Genomic DNA, 25,062 nt, shown 5'->3' with positions numbered 1-25,062 from the left:
CATCCTGCAGTGCTGTACTGTACCCCATCTATACCACCCTGCAGTGCTGTACTGTACTCCATCTATACCACCCTGCAGTGCCGTACTGTACCCCATCTATACCATCCTGCAGTGCTCTACTGTACCCCATCTATACCACCCTGCAGTGCCGTACTGTACCCCATCTATACCATCCTGCAGTGCTCTACTGTACCCCATCTATACCACCCTGCAGTGCTGTACTGTACCCCATCTATACCATCCTGCAGTGCTGTACTCTACCCCATCTATACCACCCTGCAGTGCTCTACTGTACCCCATCTATACCACCCTGCAGTGCCGTACTGTACCCCATCTATACCACCCTGCAGTGCTGTACTGTACCCCATCTATACCACCCTGCAGTGCTCTACTGTACCCCATCTATACTACCCTGCAGTGCTCTACTGTACCCCATCTATACCACCCTGCAGTGCTGTACTGTACCCCATCTATACCACCCTGCAGTGCTCTATTATACCCCATCTATACCACCCTGCAGTGCTCTACTGTACCCCATCTATACCACCCTGCAGTGCTGTACTGTACCCCATCTATACCACCCTGCAGTGCTCTACTGTACCCCATCTATACCACCCTGCAGTGCTCTACTGTACCCTATCTATACCACCCTGCAGTGCCGTACTGTACCCCATGTATACCACCCTGCAGTGCTCTACTGTACCCTATCTATACCACCCTGCAGTGCCGTACTGTACCCCATCTATACCATCCTGCAGTGCCGTACTGTACCCCATCTATACCATCCTGCAGTGCCCTACTGTACCCCATCTATACCACCCTGCAGTGCTCTACTGTACCCCATCTATACCACCCTGCAGTGCTCTACTGTACCCCATCTATACCATCCTGCAGTGCCGTACTGTACCCCATCTATATCATCCTGCAGTACTGTACTGTACCCCATCTATACCACCCTGCAGTGCTCTACTGTACCCCATCTATACCACCCTGCAGTGCCGTACTGTACCCCATCTATACCATCCTGCAGTGCCGTACTGTATCCCATCTATACCACCCTGCAGTGCCTAACTGTACCCCATCTATACCACCCTGCAGTGCTTTACTGTACCCCATCTATACCACCCTGCAGTGCCGTACTGTACCCCATCTATTCCACCCTGCAGTGCCGTACAGTACCCCATCTATACCACCCTGCAGTGCCGCACTGTACCCCATCTATACCACCCTGCAGTGCCGCACTGTACCCCATCTATACCACCCTGCAGTGCCGTACAGTACCCCATCTAAACCACTCTGCAGTGCCGTACTGTACCCCATCTATACTACCCTGCAGTGCTGTACTGTACCCCATCTATACCACTCTGCAGTGCTGTACTGTACCCCATCTATACCACCCTGCAGTGCTCTACTGTACCCCATCTATACCACCCTGCAGTGCTGTACTGTACCCCATCTATACCACCCTGCAGTGCTCTACTGTACCCCATCTATACCATCCTGCAGTGATGTACTGTACCCCATCTATACCACCCTGCAGTGCTCTACTGTACCCCATCTATACCACCCTGCAGTGCTGTACTGTACCCCATCTATACCACCCTGCAGTGCTGTACTGTACCCCATCTATACCACCCTGCAGTGCTGTACTGTACCCCATCTATACCATCCTGCAGTGCTCTACTGTACCCCATCTATACCATCCTGCAGTGCTCTACTGTACCCCATCTATACCATGCTGCAGTGCCGTACTGTACCCCATCTATACCACCCTGCAGTGCTGTACTGTACCCCATCTATACCACCCTGCAGTGCCGTACTGTACCCCATCTATACCACCCTGCAGTGCTCTACTGTACCCCATCTATACCATCCTGCAGTGCCTTACTGTACCCCATCTATACCATCCTGCAGTGCTCTACTGTACCCCATCTATACCACCCTGCAGTGCTCTACTGTACCCCATCTATACCATGCTGCAGTGCTTTACTGTACCCCATCTATACCACCCTGCAGTGCCGTACTGTACCCCATTTATACCATCCTGCAGTACCGTACTGTACCCCATCTATACCACCCTGCAGTGCCGTACTGTACCCCATCTATACCATCCTGCAGTGCTCTACTGTACCCCATCTATACCACCCTGCAGTGCTCTACTGTACCCCATCTATACCACCCTGCAGTGCCCTACTGTGCCCCATCTATACCACCCTGCAGTGCCCTATTGTACCCCATCTATACCACCCTGCAGTGCTGTACTGTACCCCATCTATACCACCCTGCAGTGCTGTACTGTACCCCATCTATACCACCCTGCAGTGCTCTACTGTACCCCATCTATACCACCCTGCAAGGCTGTACTGTACCCCATCTATACCACCCTGCAGTGCTCTACTGTACCCCATCTATACCACCCTGCAGTGCTGTACTGTACCCCATCTATACCACCCTGCAGTGCTATACTGTACCCCATCTATACTACCCTGCAGTGCCGTACTGTACCCCATCTATACCATCCTGCAGTGCTCTACTGTACCCCATCTATACCACCCTGCAGTGCTCTACTGTACCCCATCTATACCACCCTGCAGTGCCCTACTGTACCCCATCTATACCACCCTGCAGTGCTGTACTGTACCCCATCTATACCACCCTGCAGTGCTGTACTGTACCCCATCTATACCACCCTGCAGTGCTCTACTGTACCCCATCTATACCACCCTGCAAGGCTGTACTGTACCCCATCTATACCACCCTGCAGTGCCCTACTGTACCCCATCTATACCACCCTGCAGTGCTGTACTGTACCCCATCTATACCACCCTGCAGTGCTGTACTGTACCCCATCTATACCACCCTGCAGTGCTGTACTGTACCCCATCTATACCACCCTGCAGTGCTGTACTGTACCCCATCTATACCACCCTGCAAGGCTGTACTGTACCCCATCTATACCACCCTGCAGTGCTGTACTGTACCCCATCTATACCATCCTGCAGTGCTGTACTGTACCCCATCTATACCATCCTGCAGTGCTGTACTGTACCCCATCTATACCACCCTGCAGTGCCCTACTGTACCCCATCTATATCATCCTGCAGTGCTGTACTGTACCCCATCTATACCACCCTGCAAGGCTGTACTGTACCCCATCTATACCACCCTGCAAGGCTGTACTGTACCCCATCTATACCACCCTGCAGTGCTGTACTGTACCGCATCTACTCATTTATACCATCCTGCAGGCATCTGTATGGGATACTGGATGTCATTAGGGTGGCACTATGGCTGGTATCTGTATGGGATACTGGATGTCATTAGGGTGGCACTATGGCTGGTATCTGTATGGGAATACTGGATGTCATTAGGGGGGCACTATGGCTGGTATCTGTATGGGAATATTGGATGTCATTAGGGGGGCACTATGGCTGGTATCTGTATGGGAATATTGGATGTCATTAGGGGGGCACTATGGCTGGTATCTGTATGGGAATATTGGATGTCATTAGGGGGCACTATGGCTGGTATCTGTATGGGAATATTGGATGTCATTAGGGGGGCACTATGGCTGGTATCTGTATGGGAATATTGGATGTCATTAGGGTGGCACTATGGCTGGTATCTGTATGGGAATATTGGATGTCATTAGGGGGGCACTATGGCTGGTATCTGTATGGGAATATTGGATGTCATTAGGGTGGCACTATGGCTGGTATCTGTATGGGATACTGGATGTCATTAGGGGGGCACTATGGCTGGTATCTGTATGGGAATATTGGATGTCATTAGGGGGCACTATGGCTGGTATCTGTATGGGAATATTGGATGTCATTAGGGGGGCACTATGGCTGGTATCTGTATGGGAATATTGGATGTCATTAGGGGGCACTATGGCTGGTATCTGTATGGGAATATTGGATGTCATTAGGGGGGCACCATGGCTGGTATCTGTATGGGAATATTGGATGTCATTAGGGTGGCACTATGGCTGGTATCTGTATGGGAATATTGGATGTCATTAGGGGGGCACTATGGCTGGTATCTGTATGGGAATATTGGATGTCATTAGGGGGGCACTATGGCTGGTATCTGTATGGGAATATTGGATGTCATTAGGGGGGCACTATGGCTGGTATCTGTATGGGAATATTGGATGTCATTAGGGGGGCACTATGGCTGGTATCTGTATGGGAATATTGGATGTCATTAGGGGGGCACTATGGCTGGTATCTGTATGGGAATATTGGATGTCATTAGGGGGGCACTATGGCTGGTATCTGTATGGGAATATTGGATGTCATTAGGGGGGCACTATGGCTGGTATCTGTATGGGAATATTGGATGTCATTAGGGGGGCACCCCATTGCAGTGCTCATTGATGAGCTGTGCAGTAAGGACATGCAGGTGAGGGGGAGCCGGGGCAGAAGTGGCCGTCACCGGTTCTGGTTGTGGCATAACGGCTCTTGTGCTTCCTCCACCATAGACGGTTAAGGCCTGCGGGCCAGAGGTGATCGGTGTGCTCCCTGTTTCTTCCTGTCTTCACCGCCTGCTATTTCATTTGCTGGGAGCTTAAGTCCACTGGTGAAGCCTACACCTCCCTTATTATTGTGGAAGAGCTTTTACGTCCCTCCCCTAACCACAGCCTAGCTGAGAGAAGCCGGGTGTATCAAACATTAAAGGCTTAGATACAGGGGTTTATCCTACGTGACTTGTGTACAGGGCTTCACAGTTCCAATTAATAGACTTGGATATCTTTTGGTACAATGTATCTCACAGAATAGGCTTAGATACAGTGCTTAGCAGGCTGTATCCCATATGATAGGCTTGACTAAAGCCAAGGAAACTGTATCCCACATAAAAAAACTTGGATACATTAGCACTTTAAATGGTATTCCACATGATAGGCTTGGATACAGAAGCCCTACTGATTGTATCCCACATCATAGGCTTGGATACAGAATCCCTCCTTATTGTATCCCACATCATAGGCTTGGATACAGAATCCCTCCTTATTGTATCCCACATCAAAGGCTTGGATACAGGATTCCCACATTACGGGCTTGGATACACTGTTAGGCGGACTGTGTACCTGGTGGTGGTGGCTGACTTGAGGGTCAGACATCACAGTTTTCACTTTGGCTGCTGTTCTAATGACTTCCGGTTTCATCCTGCACATTTAGGCAGCAGAGGTCAGAGGTTATCAGTGCACTTCAGCAGTCCCATCTAATAACCTCTGACCTCCGTTCTCCCCTCAAGGGACAGGAGGACCTGAAGTCATTAGAATAGCAGCGAAAGTGAAAACTGTGATGTTCAACCCTTCCTGCGTTACAGCATGTAAGTGATACTGAGGTTAAGGGTACTATTACACGCACGGAACGATAATCGGCCGAATCGGCCTCTTATCGTTCTGTGTAATAAAGACAATGATCAGCCGATGATCGTTGATATAGGTTCTGACCTATAATTGTCGGGCGCCGACCGCGCACCGCTACATGTAATAGCGGTGCGCGGCCGCTGACTGACGATATACATTACCTATCCATGCTGCAGGGCTCCTCTTCCTCTGTGCTTCTCCCCAGGTCCACGCGCTGCAGCTTCAGAGTGGCCTGTCTCATTGTTGGAGCGCTGGACCTGGGGAGAAGCACAGAGGAAGAGGAGCCCTGCAGCATGGACAGGTAATGTATAACGTTTAAACAAGGGCTGCAAGGACATCGTTAACAATGTCCCTGCAGCCCTTGTTAAACGATTATCGAACCGTGTAATAGGCCCAGTAAACGAGCGCTGATCTAGCAGATCGTTTACATTTATTATCGGGCCCCCATCGGCCTGTCTAATAGTACCCTAATTCCTCCTTCTGCAGTGCAGGAAGAGTAAGAAGAGAAGGACGCTACACTGATGTCTCCTCCTCCCCCCCTGTGCAGGATCCCTGCATTTGTGTTTTTTTTTTTTTAATCTTATTTGCAATTTTCTGAAAAAATCTAATCCTCAGCCCCCCTCTGGTCACAATAATTGAATTAATTTGATTAATTGCCCAGCCGTACTATGAGCCCTATTACACAGGACGATTATTGTGCAGAAAATCGTTATCACTCAAATGTAAGTGATAATTGTCTTGTGTAATATAGCAGGCAACAATCGAAAAGTTGTGTCTCATTAATTTAGATCTGACCCTAAAATCATCGCTAATCGTTCGCTGTAATCCTGCATTCGTTCAGTGTAATTCCACATCGTTGCTTCTTTTGCCGGGATCAGATGGAGTAAATGATTGTGGTAATGATGGTTGTAACGACTGTCGTTCTGTATAATATGGTGAACGGTTTCAGGTTAACGATAAACAACCCCATTTGCGATCATTTATTGTTGTTAAAAATCCCTTTGTCTTATCAGACTTTATGTCTAGCCTTATTAGCCAGATGCCTGTTGTACCTGCTCTGTAGCCTCCAGGGTATTCGCCCCATTTGCCCCTCCTGTGGCAGACCGGATGCATGTTGTGGAGGGTTTTGGTTGAGCGATGTAATAATGGTAGCACAAGGTAGAAGAATAACAGTGCCGTGAGTCAGCACCTGACGTGCACAGTCTGGCGGCTGCTTTACACTCTTTGACAGCCTGGATTTTCCAGCTCCAGTTAAATAATATTGTTCCAGGGAGCGCTGGCTGCGGTGTTTACACAGAGAATAATACAAGTGTTGACCTATCTTGACCAATAGACCATTACTTATTATCCTGAGTACAAACACCTTCCATCCTGTACTAATATTTTGGCAGTTAACTAAAACATAGCACTTAAAACGACATCATAATTCTGCTCTATAACTTCAGAGCTGCGTTCCTGGCCAGAGATGCCTGGAAAATGTTCAATGTTCTGCAGAGTAAGAGGAATGAACAGGCAGCGGTGGCTCGGCTCTACCGGCCATAAGTGGCTCATTAAACGCCTGACATGAAACAAAGACGGCTACGAGTCTATAGACAAGGCCTCACTCCTCATACAAGGTGATAGTCGCTGCTGACGCTGGCGGCCAGGACCATATTTCAGGAGTGTAATCTTTAGGAACAGAATTGGCCCTGTGTGTCGTTTATATAGGTTTCTTATATCATCCTGTATTAGGTTATGAGGTAGCATATAGATTATATCATCTTATATTAGTTTATTAGCTAGCAGGTAGATACCTTATACCTTTATAGTAAAGAAACAGAACCCGCTCCCTTAACTAAAACTATATCCCCAATTTGCTCCTTGAATAGTGTTTTTAGGTTATTTAGTATAATGTGTGTGTTGTGTGGTGGGAGGTGATTGGTTGGATGTAAATTATCCTCTGCCTTGTGTTGGCCGTGGCATTAACGGGACTGTAACCTGTACAATTAAGGCACATACATATATCTCTGGAGGGATTACATGCGGGAATGATCTCCCTGTTTTTCTATCTGCCCTGTACCCCAAGTGCACTGTGGGCTGGAGTGTCATTGTCCTGGACCCCAAGTGGCAGCATGTCATTGTCCTGGACCCCAAGTGGCAGCATGTCATTGTCCTGACTTCTGGACTGATGTGTAGCTTGTAGCGTATAAAAACACCAGACAGAGACAAATGTCATAAAACAAAATGTATCTTTAATCAGTAAGTGTCAACATCAGTACAAAAGATGGAGTGGCGGTGAATAGATTAGGGTCGGAGGGACAGTCTTGAGGTAAATTAGCATAAATAGGTAATTTTACAGTCTCTTCCTTGCAGTTAGCGTTTTTCCCTAACATGGCATGTTAAACACATTACAGTGAGCACTTTGTGCGCTGCGGGGGCTGAAGTGCAATTCATCTCCAGAGTCTCTGATGGTCCATGCTCCGAGCCATGAGTCAAAGTCATTCATGTTACCTCACGTCAATACTGCACAAAAGGAGTCAAAGCAAGAACTGGGATCATCGTTCTGAGTAGATTTCTTTATTGATCATCTTTTTTACCCTTCGCAGGTAATTGTACTGTACCAAGAGGAGACTGTGAGACACAAGTGATGGCAACTTTTTAAGTTCAGTTAAAAACTTTACACTGGACTGTACAGGATTATTTTGATAAACTATTTACATTTTCAGACTTTAAAACATATTCAAAGCAGCAATAGACACAAGTTTTCTTTTCTTTTCTTTTTTTTACTTTGTTCTATTTCCTCTAAGCGCCCAAATAGTCGCAAGCCATTGACCTACGAGGGTACCGGTATCTTACAAAGAATCCAAAAACAACAAAAATCTGTTGGCTTTAAATTGCGAGTGGGCGTTTCCGAGGTCCCCTCCCCTCCCAGCATGATGCCAACAGCCCGTGTATAGAAGGTAATGCTTCCAAAGAGCAGCGAGCATGTCAGTCCAGCATGTCAGTGAATTGTGCCGATTAAATTAACATAAAAGTACAACCTCACAATATACATCACAAACAAATTACAATGTCATGAAGAAAGGGTTACATTGACTGCGCAGAATAGCTACAAGCCTCTGGGAATATGACAATACAATAATGTAAGAACAGAAACGCTAAGCCTTTTTTATGCTTTATTTTGCTATAAACTGCAGGGGGTACAATGACTTTTTTTTTTCCTTTTTTTTTTCCTTTTACCTTAATTTAAAAGCCAAAAAAAAAAGCATCAGACAAAATTGACACAAGGAAGACGAATAGACAATGCGCACTCGCCGGTCTGCAATGTGCAGCATACAGGCAGCTTTTGTATTTGCACGTATCCCATTATGCGTGAGCCCCGTGACCTGGCTCACAGTCCGAAGCCAAGCAGAGCTTAAATAAAATATTCCATTCCTGTCGCAAAATTTCTTTTGCATCTCTCATAGACTTTACTTATTCTATAGAATACTATTCTGCGTTCAGCACGCAACTTCTTAAAAATAAAAAAAGAAACAAATGTGTCTACAGCAATTAAAACATTGTGTACGTCCAAGAGATGAGACATTCCCGTCTATAAAAATGATACACATGGGGGGGACTATCAAAAAATGTTCTACAGCTTCGTATAAAATACAACATAAATCACTTTACAAAACAAAGGAGCGGGGGGGGGGGGGGGGGGGGGGAGTTAAGAACTGAAATGTAACAAGTGCTTTGTAAACGGAGGTCAGCGAGCGTAAACTGCGCGGGCGCTGGGTGCCAGTTCTCACCATCATTGACAAGAAGCACACAGTGACCTCAAACTTTATTTCACATTCTAATCAAATTGTCCCAACCCTTCAATGTTGGAGGCTCCATAATGTAACTGAGTGTGAAATGCATTGGGCCTTGCCACCATTGAATTTACTGAAGAACAAACCCGTCACTGTTAGCAACACGTTATCTTTAAGACATCTACAAGAACGGTCAGCCGAGTGCAGCGTCTCCTATTGTCAGTATGAGGATGCTAATGTCTAATAAAAGATGTCACCTATCGTGGAGCAGTTCTGCCTATGTTGTAATATCATCCTTCTCTATTATATGATCGATTTTGGCATTACTCCCCTCCTAGACTGTCTCTATGGAAGAAGATTCAAGACTTTCCAAGACTTTCTACCTTTAGTTTCACTCCTAAACTACCTAAAGTTACACCCTGCACCTACAGTTCATGTAAAGATAGTTTCCTGACAACCTGGTATAATGTGTGCGGCTAGGAATTGTCAGTAATAGTCATTCTGGCCCTGCACGGCGCTCACATAGCGTGTCCTAGCTCCTCCTGGATACTGTCTACATATCATGTTCTGTACATCCAGAGTTGCATTCACAGTTGCCCATGGTTGCTTTACGTTTTCCCTTTCCCAGTCGGGCATGTGACCTTATACTCTAGTCACACCCGGAGCTGCACCGCCAGAGCTTTTCTTGATTTCCTGTTAGGATACAAGACTTCATATCCTAATGATTTAGAACTTGTACTCTGCATGAAGACTACTGCAAGAAGTGCGGTATGGGGGGGGAGGGGATCAGCTGCACTATTGGGGATGTGTCTGTCGGCAACCAGCAGAACCGTGAAGGCCTGAAGTACCTGGGGATGGATACAGGATGAGTCCTGATCATCCCATGTACATGTATCTAGTCCTATGTCCTCATCCTTACACTGGACCCCATTAGAGGTCCATATGTCTGTGTTCCATTCTACATGAACGTCCATTGTCCCCAGTCAGAAGAATAAGCAATATTTCCAACGCCCCTCATTACTCTACTAGACCCCCTTTTCTGTACGTCTGCTAGGCTATGGACTCCTACAAGGATAAAGCCCCCAATTTCTATGCTCCAAACTATTTATATATCCTATAATTTAACCCATAAGTTTAGTAAAGTGCAAGTCTCAGCACAGCCGATGATGTGCAGATTAAGCTTCACCTCCTATGTCTTCTATACACCTGTTCCTATAGATACAAGTACCGTGCATCTGGCCTTTGCCTGGCTGGAGATGTATAGCTTAAGTACCAGAAGTAGTAGTAATACAGTCCCTCTCTTTTGGCTAACATCCCATCCGTGTTTAACAGCAAGAAACTTTTACGCCGCATCAAATATTTGTACCTAGACAAGTGTCATCTGAGGCGCCATGAAGAAGCGTCTATTATTATTAGTAATGGATTATAGGTTAATATTATTACATACTACCCACCCCAGCCCCCTGTCATAGCAGAACATTACTCAGAACCTCAGACATTGCATTGTGTTACCTGTGGTGTTACAGAGGATTACAAGTTCTGAATCTGCTCTGCTGCATCTGTACACACTACATCAGCGGACATTTATCTTATTTCCGGTATAAGACTTTCATAGTTTTGTTTGGACTCCGGTTCTGGGTGGTCCCATGTTTTTTAAAACAGATGACATCAGCGAGTAATCTTTACAAATTAATGGCACCTAATGGTGAATCAGAAGTTCAGCCTCGTCGCTAACATGACAAATTGTCTGCTAAATAAATTCCTGATGTGCAGAAACAAATTGTCTTTATCAGCTCTACGTTTTCTGATGGGTTGACAGTCGGTGCTGCCCAAGACTTATGGTCATCTAGGCCACAATTAATAGTTGTGGGATGAAATATCTCCATGGTTTTGATGCATTATGCCTCTTTTATATGGTCCTCAGTCACAGTTGCCACTAAGGAGTATAGGAAGCATGAAATGCGTCATTGGTTCGATAGGCAGCTGAAAGTTTGATGATAGGGAACTGGTGATCCTTTTTGTTACTTTGTATTCCTAATTCTTTGTCTATGACACCAATAGACCTGCAGACATCACCCCCACCCTTCTCACTGCCCACACCTAGCTAACCCACCCATCCTGCAGTCGGGGTACAGCAATATCTTTTTACGTTTTGATACGTTTTTCCAGAACAATAAAGACTTAATGTGAAGCAGATAGTAAAATCTATAAGTTAATGTATACGAAGTATACATACATTGAAAATCACAATGATGCCCTATGTCCTATTTACATCATAATTTACATGAGATGGAGATCGGATACTCTGTTCATGCTCCACGTCTGATTCATGATTGTCACTATATTTTTTTACATTTGTTTTTTACCAATATTGGCAATAAATAAGGAAATCAATCATGATATGTAATACTTTTCAGAAAGAAAAAAAAATCTATATTATTTGTATCTTAGTGCATATGATTGTTTTCTGGTGATTCTGAGGTTCGTCTTGTAAATGACAAGACCGGTTGCATGTCCGCAGCGGCGGCAGAGCAATACCGGAGCATTAACCAAGCGTTCAAACCAGCATAAATAAATCAACTCACGAGACATAAAAAATCTATCTATATATAAGTGACTCAGATCGGACGACTGCGAGGCGAGCCCACACGAGTCTATAACAGGTGACGTTTGTTCATACAACAGCTTCACATTTGTCAGAAGTGATAAAAATACCATTTATATCCAGTGCTTGTTATAACACTTAGGGAGCCAAAAAAATCTGTTTTCTATAGCACAAGAAAAATCAAGTTTCAGAATGAAAGAACAGTCGCATTGTTCTTTGCTGCTATAATAAAAATTTTTCCAGTTTTTTTTTTGTTACGGTAATACAAAAAAAACAAAATAAACAGCTAATGTAAATGCATAAAAAGAACAATGTAATGTACAAAGCTGCACAACCACATCCCGCCAAGTGCCGAAAAAGTACCAAAAACTTTGAATGTAGACAACTGTAAGACTTTAGAAGGGTCAGAGACCTCTGCTGTGTATGGGGATTCTTTCCTAGAAACATCTAGATCTGGTGGCAGAGTTATACTGATGGATTTAGAGATCAGGTTCACAGATCAGTGCTTCATTTACATTGTTTTTCTGCATACCCCTGTATAATGCGACTTGGAGAATGTTGAACAATGAATGGGACTTACTGAAGTGCAGCCAAAATTCCCAAGTTACATGAGCGACCAGCTCTAAATACAGCTTACAAGATCATTCCTAAAAGGGCAGGAATGACTCTCAGCTAATAGGAGGCAGATCCTTTCCCAATCCTTTGTAAACAGGGTTGTAGGGGTATTGGGCATTCTTCACTACTGACTGGCCAACAATTGTATCTAAGCTGGATGAGAACAATTACGTCTCCAATCACCAAAGATGCAGAATAGAAGCTGGGTGCATTATTCATGACTCCTCTGAAGATATCCCCAGATTGCAGGATTATTTTTAGGGCTCTTGGGGGGGAGTCTATCAAATTAAGGTGGACCCTTTGCATTCTGGAATGAATATTATCAAATTAAGAGGGTGTGTTAAGACTGAATGCACAGGTAAACACGGCCTAAGAAGCCTCTAAGCTAATGCAGGAGTCCTTTAAAATGGCAGACATTATTTATAATCCAAGTTCATGGCCAATTTTAGAGATCAACCCACCCATCAGCACCAGCGACCATGATCAGCTCCAGCAGCAATCTTGGCATTTCTTAAGACTTTCCAATAAGACGTCAACTGACCAGTTACAAGACTTAAAAAGATGTTTGGCACCATAACAGTGGATCGAGAGGGAGAAAAGCATTCAAAGAGGTTCCACCGTGAAGAGTCCTGTGCAGGTGTCTACATGTCTGGATTTCCAGTATGTAAAAATCAGTACCTATCTCCTAAAATAATTCAGCATAAAAACACATTCACAACTTGTTGGCTGGTACATACCTGAGTGAGAATGTTTATACCCCATCCAAAAACAGTAACTCAAAACTATCAGCATTCAAAAAGGAAAACACACTAAACGTAAGACTCGGCAGGCGGCTATGGGTTCATTTCAGTTCAAGTCCTCATGTCAAAGAGTTTTTTTTTTTTTTTTTTTAAATCTTTTTACATATGTGTTCACATAAAATAAAATAGAAAAAAAAGTTCAAGATAAAACTAGGGGGAAGTCATTTTGTGTCACACATGAAATATTTAAGACCATTCTGCTGATGAGATTGTGGAAACCACATACACATGCAGGCTCTTCTAGAAATTTCGGTTCAAAACTCCAAAGTCAAGAGCGGATTTTCCTCACTATTTCCTCCAATGTAGGTTCATAGTTTTTGCTTTTCTCAGTTGGTACCGACGGCCTCATTGGCTTCATTGTCGCTACTATAGTCTGATTTAGGTTCCTCGTCGTATTCATCATACATTTCCATTTCATCCTCCCCGTTCATCAGATCATTCCCACTCAGACTGGCACCGTCTAGTTTCATGCCATAGGTGCTCTGTATGACAGGGATGCTGGGCTCGGGGCTGGCGGAAGTGCTGGAGCAATCTGATGTCATCTGCGGTGACGGCGTGGCGGTGGCCATACTGATTGCACCTGGATACACAACGCCTGTTGCTGTGCTGATCGGGATCTGAGGCTGTTGCCTAAAGGAAGCAAAAGCATTATTCAATGTATGAGTTCAATAAAAATAGAGGGAGGTATTTTAGAAAGATCAAGGGACAGGTGATGGAGCAGGAATGGAATAAAGTACAATGTATACAAGTATTCCAACTAAAAATACAAAAAAAAGGATTACACTGGGCTAAGGCTACATTCACACGTTCTGTACATAATTGTGGATCCGCAGTTACGCACAAACTTAGGGGCCATTTACCCTGTTCGTATATACACGGATCCGCAAACCACAAAAATTACTGACAAGCTTTAGTACAGACCGTAACTGCGTCTAGTGAAGCGTCCATCATTTTTACGTATGAAAGGTCCACAAATCCGTAGAAAAAAAAGTGGATGAGTAATAATTTCATACAGTTTCCACTTATTTAACTGTCACCTTCACCTTTTTTTGCTGATCTGCAAAAAATAAGTAGGACGGATGTTCCCCCCCCCCCCCCAGATTTTGGACAAAGATTTCAGATGATTACAGACATCATATACAATCCTGAAAAACTACTGAACGTGTGAATTTAGCCTTAGTCTGGATCATCTTGGTAATTACAATTTAGAATTTCCAGGAAATCTGAACCCGCTCCAGGGGGCACTCATACATTCTGTAGATTGTGTTTCTTTTTGTTTTTTTTTAATAGTCACACCTCAGGCTAAATATATGGATAGATAAATATATACTGTACATATGTATTTTTTTTCCAGTTTGTTCTGTGTGTGTGTAGATAGATGGATGGATATTTATAATTTGGCTTTTTTGTTTACATTTTTCATTTTCTGTTTAGGAATTGCTGGAATTTTCGGTAATTTTTTTTCTGTGTGTGTGTGTGTATGTATATATATATATATATATATATATATATATATATATATATATATATATATATATATGTGTGTGTGTGTGTATATCTATATATATATATATATATATATATATATATAGAGAGAGAGAGAGAGATTTATAATTTGGCTTTTTTGTTTACATTTTTCATTTTCTGTTTAGGAATTTGCTGGAAAAAGGATGTAAAAAACTTGAAAAAATATGGACATGGACTGTGCAAAAACAACATGAGTTATAAATGTAAGGCTATGTTCACACACAGTATTTCCGTCAGTTTTTTTTTTTTTGTGTGCAAAGCTTCCCATTATAATTTTGCCACTCCTAATCTTGGTTGAAAAATACAGATCAAAAGACTGATGGAGATATTGTGTGAGAACATAGCCTAAAAAAACAAAAAACTAAAATAAAACCATTTAATAAAACAAGTCCAGAATATCAAAGTAAATGAGCCCCGGAGCCCCCGTAAAACACCCGCCAATTTCCCAACAATGCAGAGATAGTTTCACATTATTTTAATTTATTTCCATTCTAGTTTTGTATTACATTGCATTCCTCTCCTTCCACTCACCCAACGGTAAAGAACTGCCTCATCTCCTGCCGTCTGGATCTCATGAGCTGCTTGTACTCTCCGATGCGCAGTTTCTTGCCGTCCACAATGCAGGTGCGCTTCGGCCGGGGCTTGTACTTGTAGTTGGGATACTTTTCTAGGTGGATCTTGCTCAGTCGTGCTTGTTCTTCATAATATGGTTGTTTTTCTTGATTAGACATGGATTTCCAGCGGGAACCTAAAGTCATAGAAAGAAGAAAAAATAAATAAATAAACCTTAAAAAAGCCAAAACAGAATTCATTAAAATAATGGGGACCTAAGGATGTGCAACACAGACAGGGCACAGCCGAGCTGGCACCTTGAACGATAAAAGACGCTCCAGGGAAGGTAAACAATATTTAACGTTGCTAAGAAGACACAATTAGATCACCCCCCTATACACACACACTCTATATTGAAATGCTAATTACAACAAACAGAACTTCATCTGCCACATATGACTTTTACGAAGGTTTTTAGTCTTATGGTTGAATGTTGCTGAGCTCAAGGCTACACAAGTTGCCGTAAAGCTCGGGGATCGGCACCCGTTACCCTCAGCCTTGAACCGTTTTCCTAGTGAATGGCTGATTATCATGGATCGCGCTGATTAAAATATTCTGAATAGACCCTAAAAGCTTCTACTATGGGAAGGAATACAATAAGACACAAGCAAATGGCAGGTACGAGGTGAACGGAGGCACAAAATATGAGGAATAGCTGCCCCTTATACAGCTGTCTCATAGAGGTAATTGTCTGACAGGAAGACTGCAATATAATCTGCTTCACCTTAGGTGCAGGATGGTCCCAAGGACTCTACATATCACATGCACCAAAGAAATCATTGATCCAAGCAGCTCAAACAACCTGTTGTGTGAATATGTTTGTAAGATTATTATATTGCAAGCTCTCAAAACCTATGCGTGTATTACCAGCTTCTAGACTGTTACGTCAATGGCCTTTAGTCACCCATAGACCCCTGTAATTAGCCTACAGATTGAAGGAAGGTGAAGGTTCTCATTCTATCTATCATGGTCCTAGAATTGCTAATTTATTGGCCACATAAGCTTTGTGATGAAGGGCAGTGGTCCCCAACCTGTCACTCCCCAGCTGTTGTACAGCTCTCGGCATGCCCTGACTAACCTGGGCCTCCCCAGCCTGCCCTGACTAACCTGGGCCTCCCCAGCCTGCCCTTACTAACCTGGGCCTGCCCTGACTAACCTCGGCCTCCCCAGCCTGCCCTTATTAACCTGGGCCTGCCCTGACTAACCTGGGCCTCCCCAGCCTGCCCTGACTAACCTCGGCCTCCCCAGCCTGCCCTTATTAACCTGGGCCTGCCCTGACTAACCTGGGCCTCCCCAGCCTGCCCTGACTGACCTGGGCCTCCCCAGCCTGCCCTGACTAACCTGGGCCTCCCCAGCCTGCCCTGACTAACCTGGGCCTCTCCAGCCTGCCCTGACTAACCTGGGCCTCCCCAGCCTGCCCTGACTAACCTGGGCCTCCCCAGCCTGCCCTGACTAACCTGGGCCTCCCCAGCCTGCCCTGACTAACCTGGGCCTCCCCAGCCTGCCCTGACTAACCTGGGCCTCCCCAGCCTGCCCTGACTAACCTGGGCCTCTCCAGCCTGCCCTGACTAACCTGGGCCTCTCCAGCCTGCCCTGACTAACCTGGGCCTCCCCAGCCTGCCCTGACTAACCTGGGCCTCCCCAGCCTGCCCTGACTAACCTGGGCCTCCCCAGCCTTTTCAACACTTATTTACATCTAAGCCTTATGAGTGTTTAGCAGTTTTGTTTTTCTTTTTAGCCAAAAAATTTTATTTTGCCATTTCACAGAACTAAAGTTGGACAAAAATGTGTTAATTCAATGGAACTATATGGAAAAATGTCTGGTAATTCAGACACTGACCAGGGGGGAGAGTTTACTATCACTGTTCCTTTATAACTACAGAGTGGGAACCTTTGCATAAAATCCTGCAAAATTTGGACCGCTATCTTGTGTTCTGCTGGTTCGGCGGGTTTCTTTACACCACCTTCCTCAAGGTGAAATTGTGGCAAAAATTGTGCTGCATATAATAGTAAACTAGTTGTATTTTACAAGTTTGTGTAAGTCATGCTCCTTTTACTAGCCTAAAAACGCTGCAACTATGGCGGCCCGCCCTAAACGCTGCGACTATGGCGGCCCGCCCTAAACGCTGCAACTATGGCGGCATGTCCTAAACACTGCAACTATGGCGGCATGTCCTAAACGCTGCAACTATGGCGGCCGGTCCTAAATGCTGCAACTATGGCGGCCCGCCCTAAACGCTGCAACTATGGCGGCATGTCCTAAATGCTGCAACTATGGCGGCCAGTCCTAAATGCTGCAATTATGGCAGCCCGCCCTAAACGCTGCAACTATGGCGACACATCCGAAACACTGCAAATATGGCGGCCAGTCCTAAACGCTGCAACTATGGCGGCCCGCCCTAAACGCTGCAACTATGGTGGCCGGTCCTGAATGCTGCAACTATGGCGGGCCGCCCTAAACGCTGCAACTATGGCGACACATCCGAAACACTGCAAATATGGCGGCCAGTCCTAAACGCTGCAACTATGGCAGGCGTCCTAAACTGCAACTATAAATAATGAAGAATTGTAAGGGTCACCATGAACAGACGACTATAGCAGTGCATGTGAGGGAGACTCTTTATACTACACTAATGCAGCCAGCAGGATGGAGAATGCAGTTTGGGGACTTGAGCTCCAGAATAATCTTTTTCCAGGCTCGGCCGCGTCCCTCATTATCCCGTGTCACACATACTTGGCGGCTGTTGCACGAATTGATGGAACGCTATTAAATAACATTAAAATGCCTCCATTTTGCATATGTAACACTCAATTAAAATAACTTTAAAGAATTCTGGCAAACGGACTAATCCCTTCATTACTCTGCGCTGTCTAAATATATTCAACTTTATGAATGTAACAAAGTGACTTATTTAACAAGGTGTCAGCGCCTCTGCCCAGCCCTGGAAACAGCTGCGCGGCCGGCCCGACACGCGTGGGAGCAGCACAGGGACATGGCGACATGTTTATCTTCCTCCATTTCCACGGCTTTTCCTTAAGACTTGACGACAGAAAATGACATTATCCAGGCTGAGTGAGGGCAACGGGGAACCAGCCAAAAGGGTCTGATGCAGACGGTGTGATCAGCTGCCCCTACACAGCAGGCTAATCTCATATATACAGTCTGTGATACTGTACTATAAGACATATATTTTCTAGTGAGTGCAGCCCTAGAGGTGACTGGAGGATAAACTGTGATCTAACAGCAGAATTGTGAGTGCAGCTCTGAAGGTGAATGAAGGATAAGGTATGATGTAGCAGCAAAATAAGTGACTGGAGAATATAATGATGTAGCAGTAGAATTGTGGTTGCAGCTCTGGGTGTGTTTAGATAATAGCTCTTTACAATGACACATTACAGGAATACCCATCATGGTGTCACTAAGGAGGTATAGAGAGGGCTGACGTGACCCCTATCTATACCAGGCCGCTCCTGGCTATCAGCGGCTAGAGACTGAGCCTAATAGCTGGCGCAGAGTGATCTCTGTTGCCGTCTATTTTAAATGTTTTAAATTCTGCTGTTCATTCAGACAACAGCATTTAAAATGAGGAATGACAGTCATTGGTGGTCGGGCGGGGGAATCTTATGGATTATGGTAGCCGATCCCTTGTACTCACATCCCGGGCCTCTGCAATGCCTCCAGTGCAGACAATATTAAGCAATGCAGTACATATGTACTCATGTGCTCATATGACTACAAAACATATATATAAAAGTTTTTTAGGCTATGTTCATACACTGCATGAACAACAGCCATTGTTGCAGTGAAAATTGCATTGATATCAATGAACTACAGCCGAATATAACAGACATGTCAATTATTTCCTCCGCTGTATGTAACAATGGCCATTGTTCTATACACTGTGTGAACAACGGCCACTGTTTGCATTATTTCAATTCAGTTCCTTTTTTTAATAGCAAGAATTTAAAATGAAATTAAAAAACTTTTTTTTTTTATTTCACAATTTTCAAATTGTTTTTTTAAAGCATATTTTCTAGAAAAATGACATTAGTGTCAATACATAGTACAATTGATGTATGTGGTATTGCAATTCAGTTCTATTCACTTCAATGGAGCTGCTCTGCAGATCCACACCCAAACTGAGGACAAGAGTGGCGCTGTTTCTGAAAGAATGAAGCCATGTTCTCTAACCCTGGAAAACCCCTTTAAGTAAGAGAGGAGAACACTTTGGTTTTTTGACTGTATATTTACCAGCATCATAGTGATGGACCTCACACTACTGATCGCTAGGTTGACCCCATTAATATCTAAATGTGTTATTAAGCAGGGCCAGTGTAAACATGACAGCATGCCAATCCCAGCGGGGGATTCTACAAGCCCCCCCACCTTTTACAATGTCCCCATTGGCGTGTCCATTAATAATTTACTTTGTTCTCACTACGTTAACGTAACAGATGCGGAAACTATGAAAGGGAAGGTGTCTGCTGGATGAGGCGGCAGAATGGCCTAAAGACTTTTATTTCCCTTTAAAGTTAATAGTATAGAGAGGGGGGATGTCAATCATTCCAGGGATGAGCCATCGATCGGTCGGAGGAAGGGATCTGACTGAAGTGGATACAATGTTACTCGGTGTTTATCGATGTATGAATAGATTCATGAGCCGCTGCATTATTCTGCACTCACCAAGGATTTTGCTAATATTAGAGTTGTGCATGTCAGGAAATGCCTGAAGGATTTTCCTCCGTTCGTCTTTTGCCCAAACCATGAAAGCGTTCATTGGTCGTTTGATGTGTGGCTCGTTGCTGCTCCGTCCTCGTGCGTCCCTGTAGACCCGCGCCTCCACCACTGTGGTGCCCCCTGTAGGATAAAAATCATAAAGATTAACACACAAGCAGGGGCCAAGAATTTCTACACAATATATTGCATAGGATAAAAAAACCACACTGCCGGGGTATGTTCTATCACCCCGTCACCCCCATGTAGATTTACAGCTTGTTCTGTGGATTTATCTCCCATTTTGCCACATTCAGTCCAGCCGATCCATCTCCAGGTCTTTACAGGTTCAGCATCAGAAATTATGTTTATCCTCAATGTGATTCATATGCTATGTAGAAAAAAAATGGGGTTCAGCAATTCAGTATAAGAAACAGGAGCTGGATTACTAAATGCTGGATTCCAGGAATAACATTAGACTTGTCCACAAATGCAAAAATTCCACCCTGTTACCATTAGTGGGAATCTGTATTGAGGTTTATACACTTTTTTGAAAATGTATGTGCCCAGCGTTTAGTGTGCTTGGAAACCACATGTGGATGGGCCACACTAATCTGGGGGAGATCTGCAGAGATGTTAATGTGAGTTACAAACTATTTCCTTAAAGGCCCTATTCCACAGAACAATTATAGGCCGTGGCCGTGGAATGGAAGGCAACGATCAGCCGCCGACATCCTTCATGTTGAAAGTCAAACAACTCATATAGCAGCGATCTGCTGCCGTCGCTCCGTGGAATAGGAGCGGTGGCAGCAGACACTGCTATATGCTATGGGCTGCCCAGACGATCTAGTGATCACCCGGGCAGCCCCCCCCCCCGTACTCACCCACTTGTGGAATAGCAGCGGCAGCGAGCAGGGAACGAGGAGCAAACGAGCGCTAATAGCACTCATTTGCTCCTGTCAGTTGGCCGGAGTAATAGGGCCTTAACTCTCGTCAGATCGCAAGCTCAGCTCTTCTGGAATCGCAATAAGTCTGTGGGGGGGAGTGGGGGTCCTCGTTCTTGAAATAGCTGTAGGTCTAAGGGAGGGGTCTGTGTTTATTGTTTGGGTACGGCACAATTGTTAATGAATGTTTGAGATGGAAATATCCCCTGAGTGATGAGGTACAACTATCACAATGACCTGGGGCAACCCTTCCAACACATACAGCCTGTGGCCTCTCATGCTGCAGGAGCATCCTATCTAACTGGAGGTTCATGGGTATTTAATTGCCTGTTTGCCTCCCATCCATTTTTGTACAGTCGCTGGCTTGTTCATTTTTTTCTTTGGATGTGCGGCTGATGGAAGCGTGGAGTGCATGGAGAGCAGCGCTATGCCATATGTCAGTGCACAAAGCATCTCGCCGGGGCTCCTCTGTGCTCTCCCACAACGTCTTTCATCTGCGTTTTAAAGGAGCTAATGACTGCGGTGGCTGGTGGTAAAATGAAGGAAACTCTACGCAGCCCCAGTCTAGATGAACCCCCTCCCCCATATGAGCGCAGCAGAACTTTTTAGTAAACTGCATAAAGTTCTAAGCGTTCTTATCTCCATTAAACTACTGAAACAACTACTTTATTTAAAGACAAAACCTCCATTTTTTTTTCTTTTTGGCCTCACTTGTGGTTTTGCCCATCACTATAGTGACGTCTTTGTCTTCGGTTTTCATACAAGGCTTTATGTAGAAAGAGGGAAAAAACAACCTCACAAACTGCCCACAGGCGCTAAAAATACTCCGGCGCTGCGAGAATCGACAATCAGGGACATTCTTTTCACTGCTGCAAAATGCTAAATCATTAATATAGAAAATTATTATCAAGCAGATATTATTTTTATCTGCTTGGAAATAAAACCTTGGTCGGGTGGTACAGCTGGCGGAGTACAGAGCCAGAGAGAACTACTGTAAACCAAAGCACTGGCCCACCTAAAGACCTAGCTCAGTGCACCTGCAGTGTACTAGACAGCTATCTCTATCCGCAGGAGCTAAGGTGTGTGTCATGAGGTGCGTAGGGCAAGGTTCTGCAGCAGCTGAAGTGTGTGTCACGAGGTTCTGCAGCAGCTGAGGTGTGCAGGACAAGGTTCTACAGCAGCTGAGGTGTGCGTCATGAGGTTCTGCAGCAGCTGAAGTGTGTTACGAGGTTCTGCAGCAGCTGAGGTATACAGGACAAGGTTCTACAGCAGCTGAGGTGTGTGTCATGAGGTTCTGCAGCAGCTTAGGTGTGTGTCATGAGGTTCTGCAGCAGCTGAGGTGTGCGTCATGAGGTTCTGCAGCAGCTTAGGTGTGCGTCACGAGGTTCTGCAGCAGCTGAGATGTGCGTCACGAGGTTCTGCAGCAGCTTAGGTGTGCGTCACGAGGTTCTGCAGCAGCTTAGGTGTGCGTCACGAAGTTCTGCAGCAGCTTAGGTGTGCGTCACGAGGTTCTGCAGCAGCTGAGGTATGCGTCATGAGATTCTGCAGCAGCTGAGGTGTGCGTCACGAAGTTCTGCAGCAGCTGAGGTATGCGTCATGAGATTCTGCAGCAGCTGAGGTGTGTGTCACGAGGTTCTGCAGCAGCTGAGGTGTGTGTCACGAGGTTCTGCAGCAGCTGAGGTGATTATTATGACACTGCAGGGTAACACGTGTCTCTATGATGATTTCCCATGCAGATCACATGCAGGCACCTGACATGAGCCAATTCATTCAGACATTTCTCTCAGGGTCAGGGCGGTGATAATTTGTGATTGTTTTAGTGCACTCCTGGGTGCACAGAATGAACGCATCGTGGAGTAGAAACACACAAACCAAATTAACATAAGCATTAAATATTCATGGGAGCATTGTGATAGAGCAGATTGATAGAGCGCCTTCCACATCATCTGTAAGAGGTTAAGAAGAGTATATTTACTGAGCCGCTCTCCCAGAAGGTAATAAGCATATGCACTGGATATGCCTCCACCACACTGTACTATGACCACTGACCACACAGGTTCATAGTGAAGTCTCCCTAGTCACGCTGAGCTCCCCATATATATATATATATATATATATATATATATATATATATATATATATATATATACTTATTGTATAAGTGTCTTGTTCTGTAGTTATTGTGGACATTTCGTCTGTAAAAATTATGGACACTGACTTCTATGGAGCATCCGTAGGCACAGATTGCGCATCCATAAAACTACATACAGTGTGAATAGCTCAATAGAAAACAATGGGCGCTGAATTTGTCAGTAATTGTGGATCAGCAAATACAAACAAATTTACGGAATATGCCTTAGGGATTGGTTGTGGTCAGGTTTCTGGGGTGTATTTCTGAGCCCCAGCTCCTCTGTGATCTCACCTCCACAGAAAACAACAGTTGAAAGATGGAGAAAAACATATCTCAAATCTTTTCCACCTTGTAGACAGTCCAATCTTACTCACCTTCTGCATCTTCTGGCCTAGTCAGGTCAATAACTCCGGGCCCCAGCTTTCCGTCTTCATTGGGTTTCCCTGATAACTGGGCACCAATATTATCGTAATGTGTCCTCTCCTGGGGAAAATAAAGAGAGAGGGTTTATGTAAGTGATTTATGTCAGAGACATCTCCCTCCCCTGGTGAGGCCGAGGAAGGGGTTAACAGATGGTAGCAGATGTAACACGTCTTGTCTTAGGGAAGTGTTCACACATATTGTATCATAGTCTGCAAACATTATCACTGAATGCCAATTACAAAAGATACAATCCAATCCTGTAGACAAGCACAGAGATCCACCGCATCCACCGCCAGGACAGATATGTAACCACACAGGTCATAACCGCATCGACCACCAGGACAGAGATCTAACCACACACAGGTCATAACCGCATCCACCGCCAGGACAGATATGTAACCACACACAGGTCATAACCGCATCCACTGCTAGGACAGAGATCTAACCACACACAGGTCATAACCGCATCCACCGCCAGGACAGATATGTAACCACACAGGTCATAACCGCATCCACCGCCAGGACAGATATGTAACCACACAGGTCATAACCGCATCCACCGCCAGGACAGATATGTAACCACACACAGGTCATAACCGCATCGACCACCAGGACAGAGATCTAACCACACAGGTCATAACCGCATCCACCGCCAGGACAGATATGTAACCACACAGGTCATAACCGCATCCACCGCCAGGACAGATATGTAACCACACACAGGTCATAACCGCATCCACCGCCAGGACAGATATGTAACCACACAGGTCATAACCGCATCCACCGCCAGGACAGATATGTAACCACACACAGGTCATAACCGCATCCACCGCCAGGACAGATATGTAACCACACAGGTCATAACCGCATCCACCGCCAGGACAGATATGTAACCACACAGGTCATAACCGCATCCACCGCCAGGACAGATATGTAACCACACACAGGTCATAACCGCATCCACCGCTAGGACAGAGATCTAACCATACAGGTCATAACCGCATCCACCGCCAGGACAGATATGTAACCACACACAGGTCATAACCGCATCCACCGCCAGGACAGATATGTAACCACACAGGTCATAACCGCATCCACCGCCAGGACAGATATGTAACCACACACAGGTCATAACCGCATCCACCGCTAGGACAGAGATCTAACCACACAGGTCATAACCGCATCCACCGCCAGGACAGATATGTAACCACACAGGTCATAACCGCATCCACCGCCAGGACAGATATGTAACCACACACAGGTCATAACCGCATCCACCGCCAGGACAGATATGTAACCACACAGGTCATAACCGCATCCACCGCCAGGACAGATATCTAACCACACACAGGTCATAACCGCATCCACCGCCAGGACAGATATCTAACCACACAGGTCATAACCGCATCCACCGCCAGGACAGATATGTAACCACACACAGGTCATAACCGCATCCACCGCCAGGACAGATATGTAACCACACACAGGTCATAACCGCATCCACCGCCAGGACAGAGATCTAACCACACAGGTCATAACCG

The 25,062-nt window shown here is 45.2% G+C and overlaps 1 protein-coding gene across 11 annotated transcripts in view; it reads right to left on the bottom strand.

The window, feature by feature from the left end:
• Nucleotides 1–7,588: 7,588 nt before the first annotated feature.
• Nucleotides 7,589–25,062, bottom strand: part of SOX6 (SRY-box transcription factor 6) — a 425,495-nt gene continuing 408,021 nt past the window's right edge. For all 11 annotated transcript variants that reach the window (XM_069964997.1, XM_069964998.1, XM_069964999.1 and 8 more), the window contains 4 exons: nucleotides 23,473–23,581; nucleotides 19,994–20,167; nucleotides 15,229–15,445; nucleotides 7,589–13,800 (listed from right to left, as the gene is read on the bottom strand). In XM_069964997.1, the coding sequence (XP_069821098.1) occupies nucleotides 13,497–13,800; nucleotides 15,229–15,445; nucleotides 19,994–20,167; nucleotides 23,473–23,581 (804 nt within the window). In that variant the 3' untranslated portion in view covers nucleotides 7,589–13,496. The remainder of the gene's footprint in view (nucleotides 13,801–15,228; nucleotides 15,446–19,993; nucleotides 20,168–23,472; nucleotides 23,582–25,062) is intronic.

Source organism: Dendropsophus ebraccatus, chromosome 4, assembly GCF_027789765.1.
Source record: "Dendropsophus ebraccatus isolate aDenEbr1 chromosome 4, aDenEbr1.pat, whole genome shotgun sequence".
Lineage (NCBI taxonomy): Eukaryota > Metazoa > Chordata > Amphibia > Anura > Hylidae > Dendropsophus > Dendropsophus ebraccatus.
The sequence above is the reverse complement of the archived record's forward strand: the minus strand, read 5'-3'. Positions and strand labels throughout refer to the sequence as shown.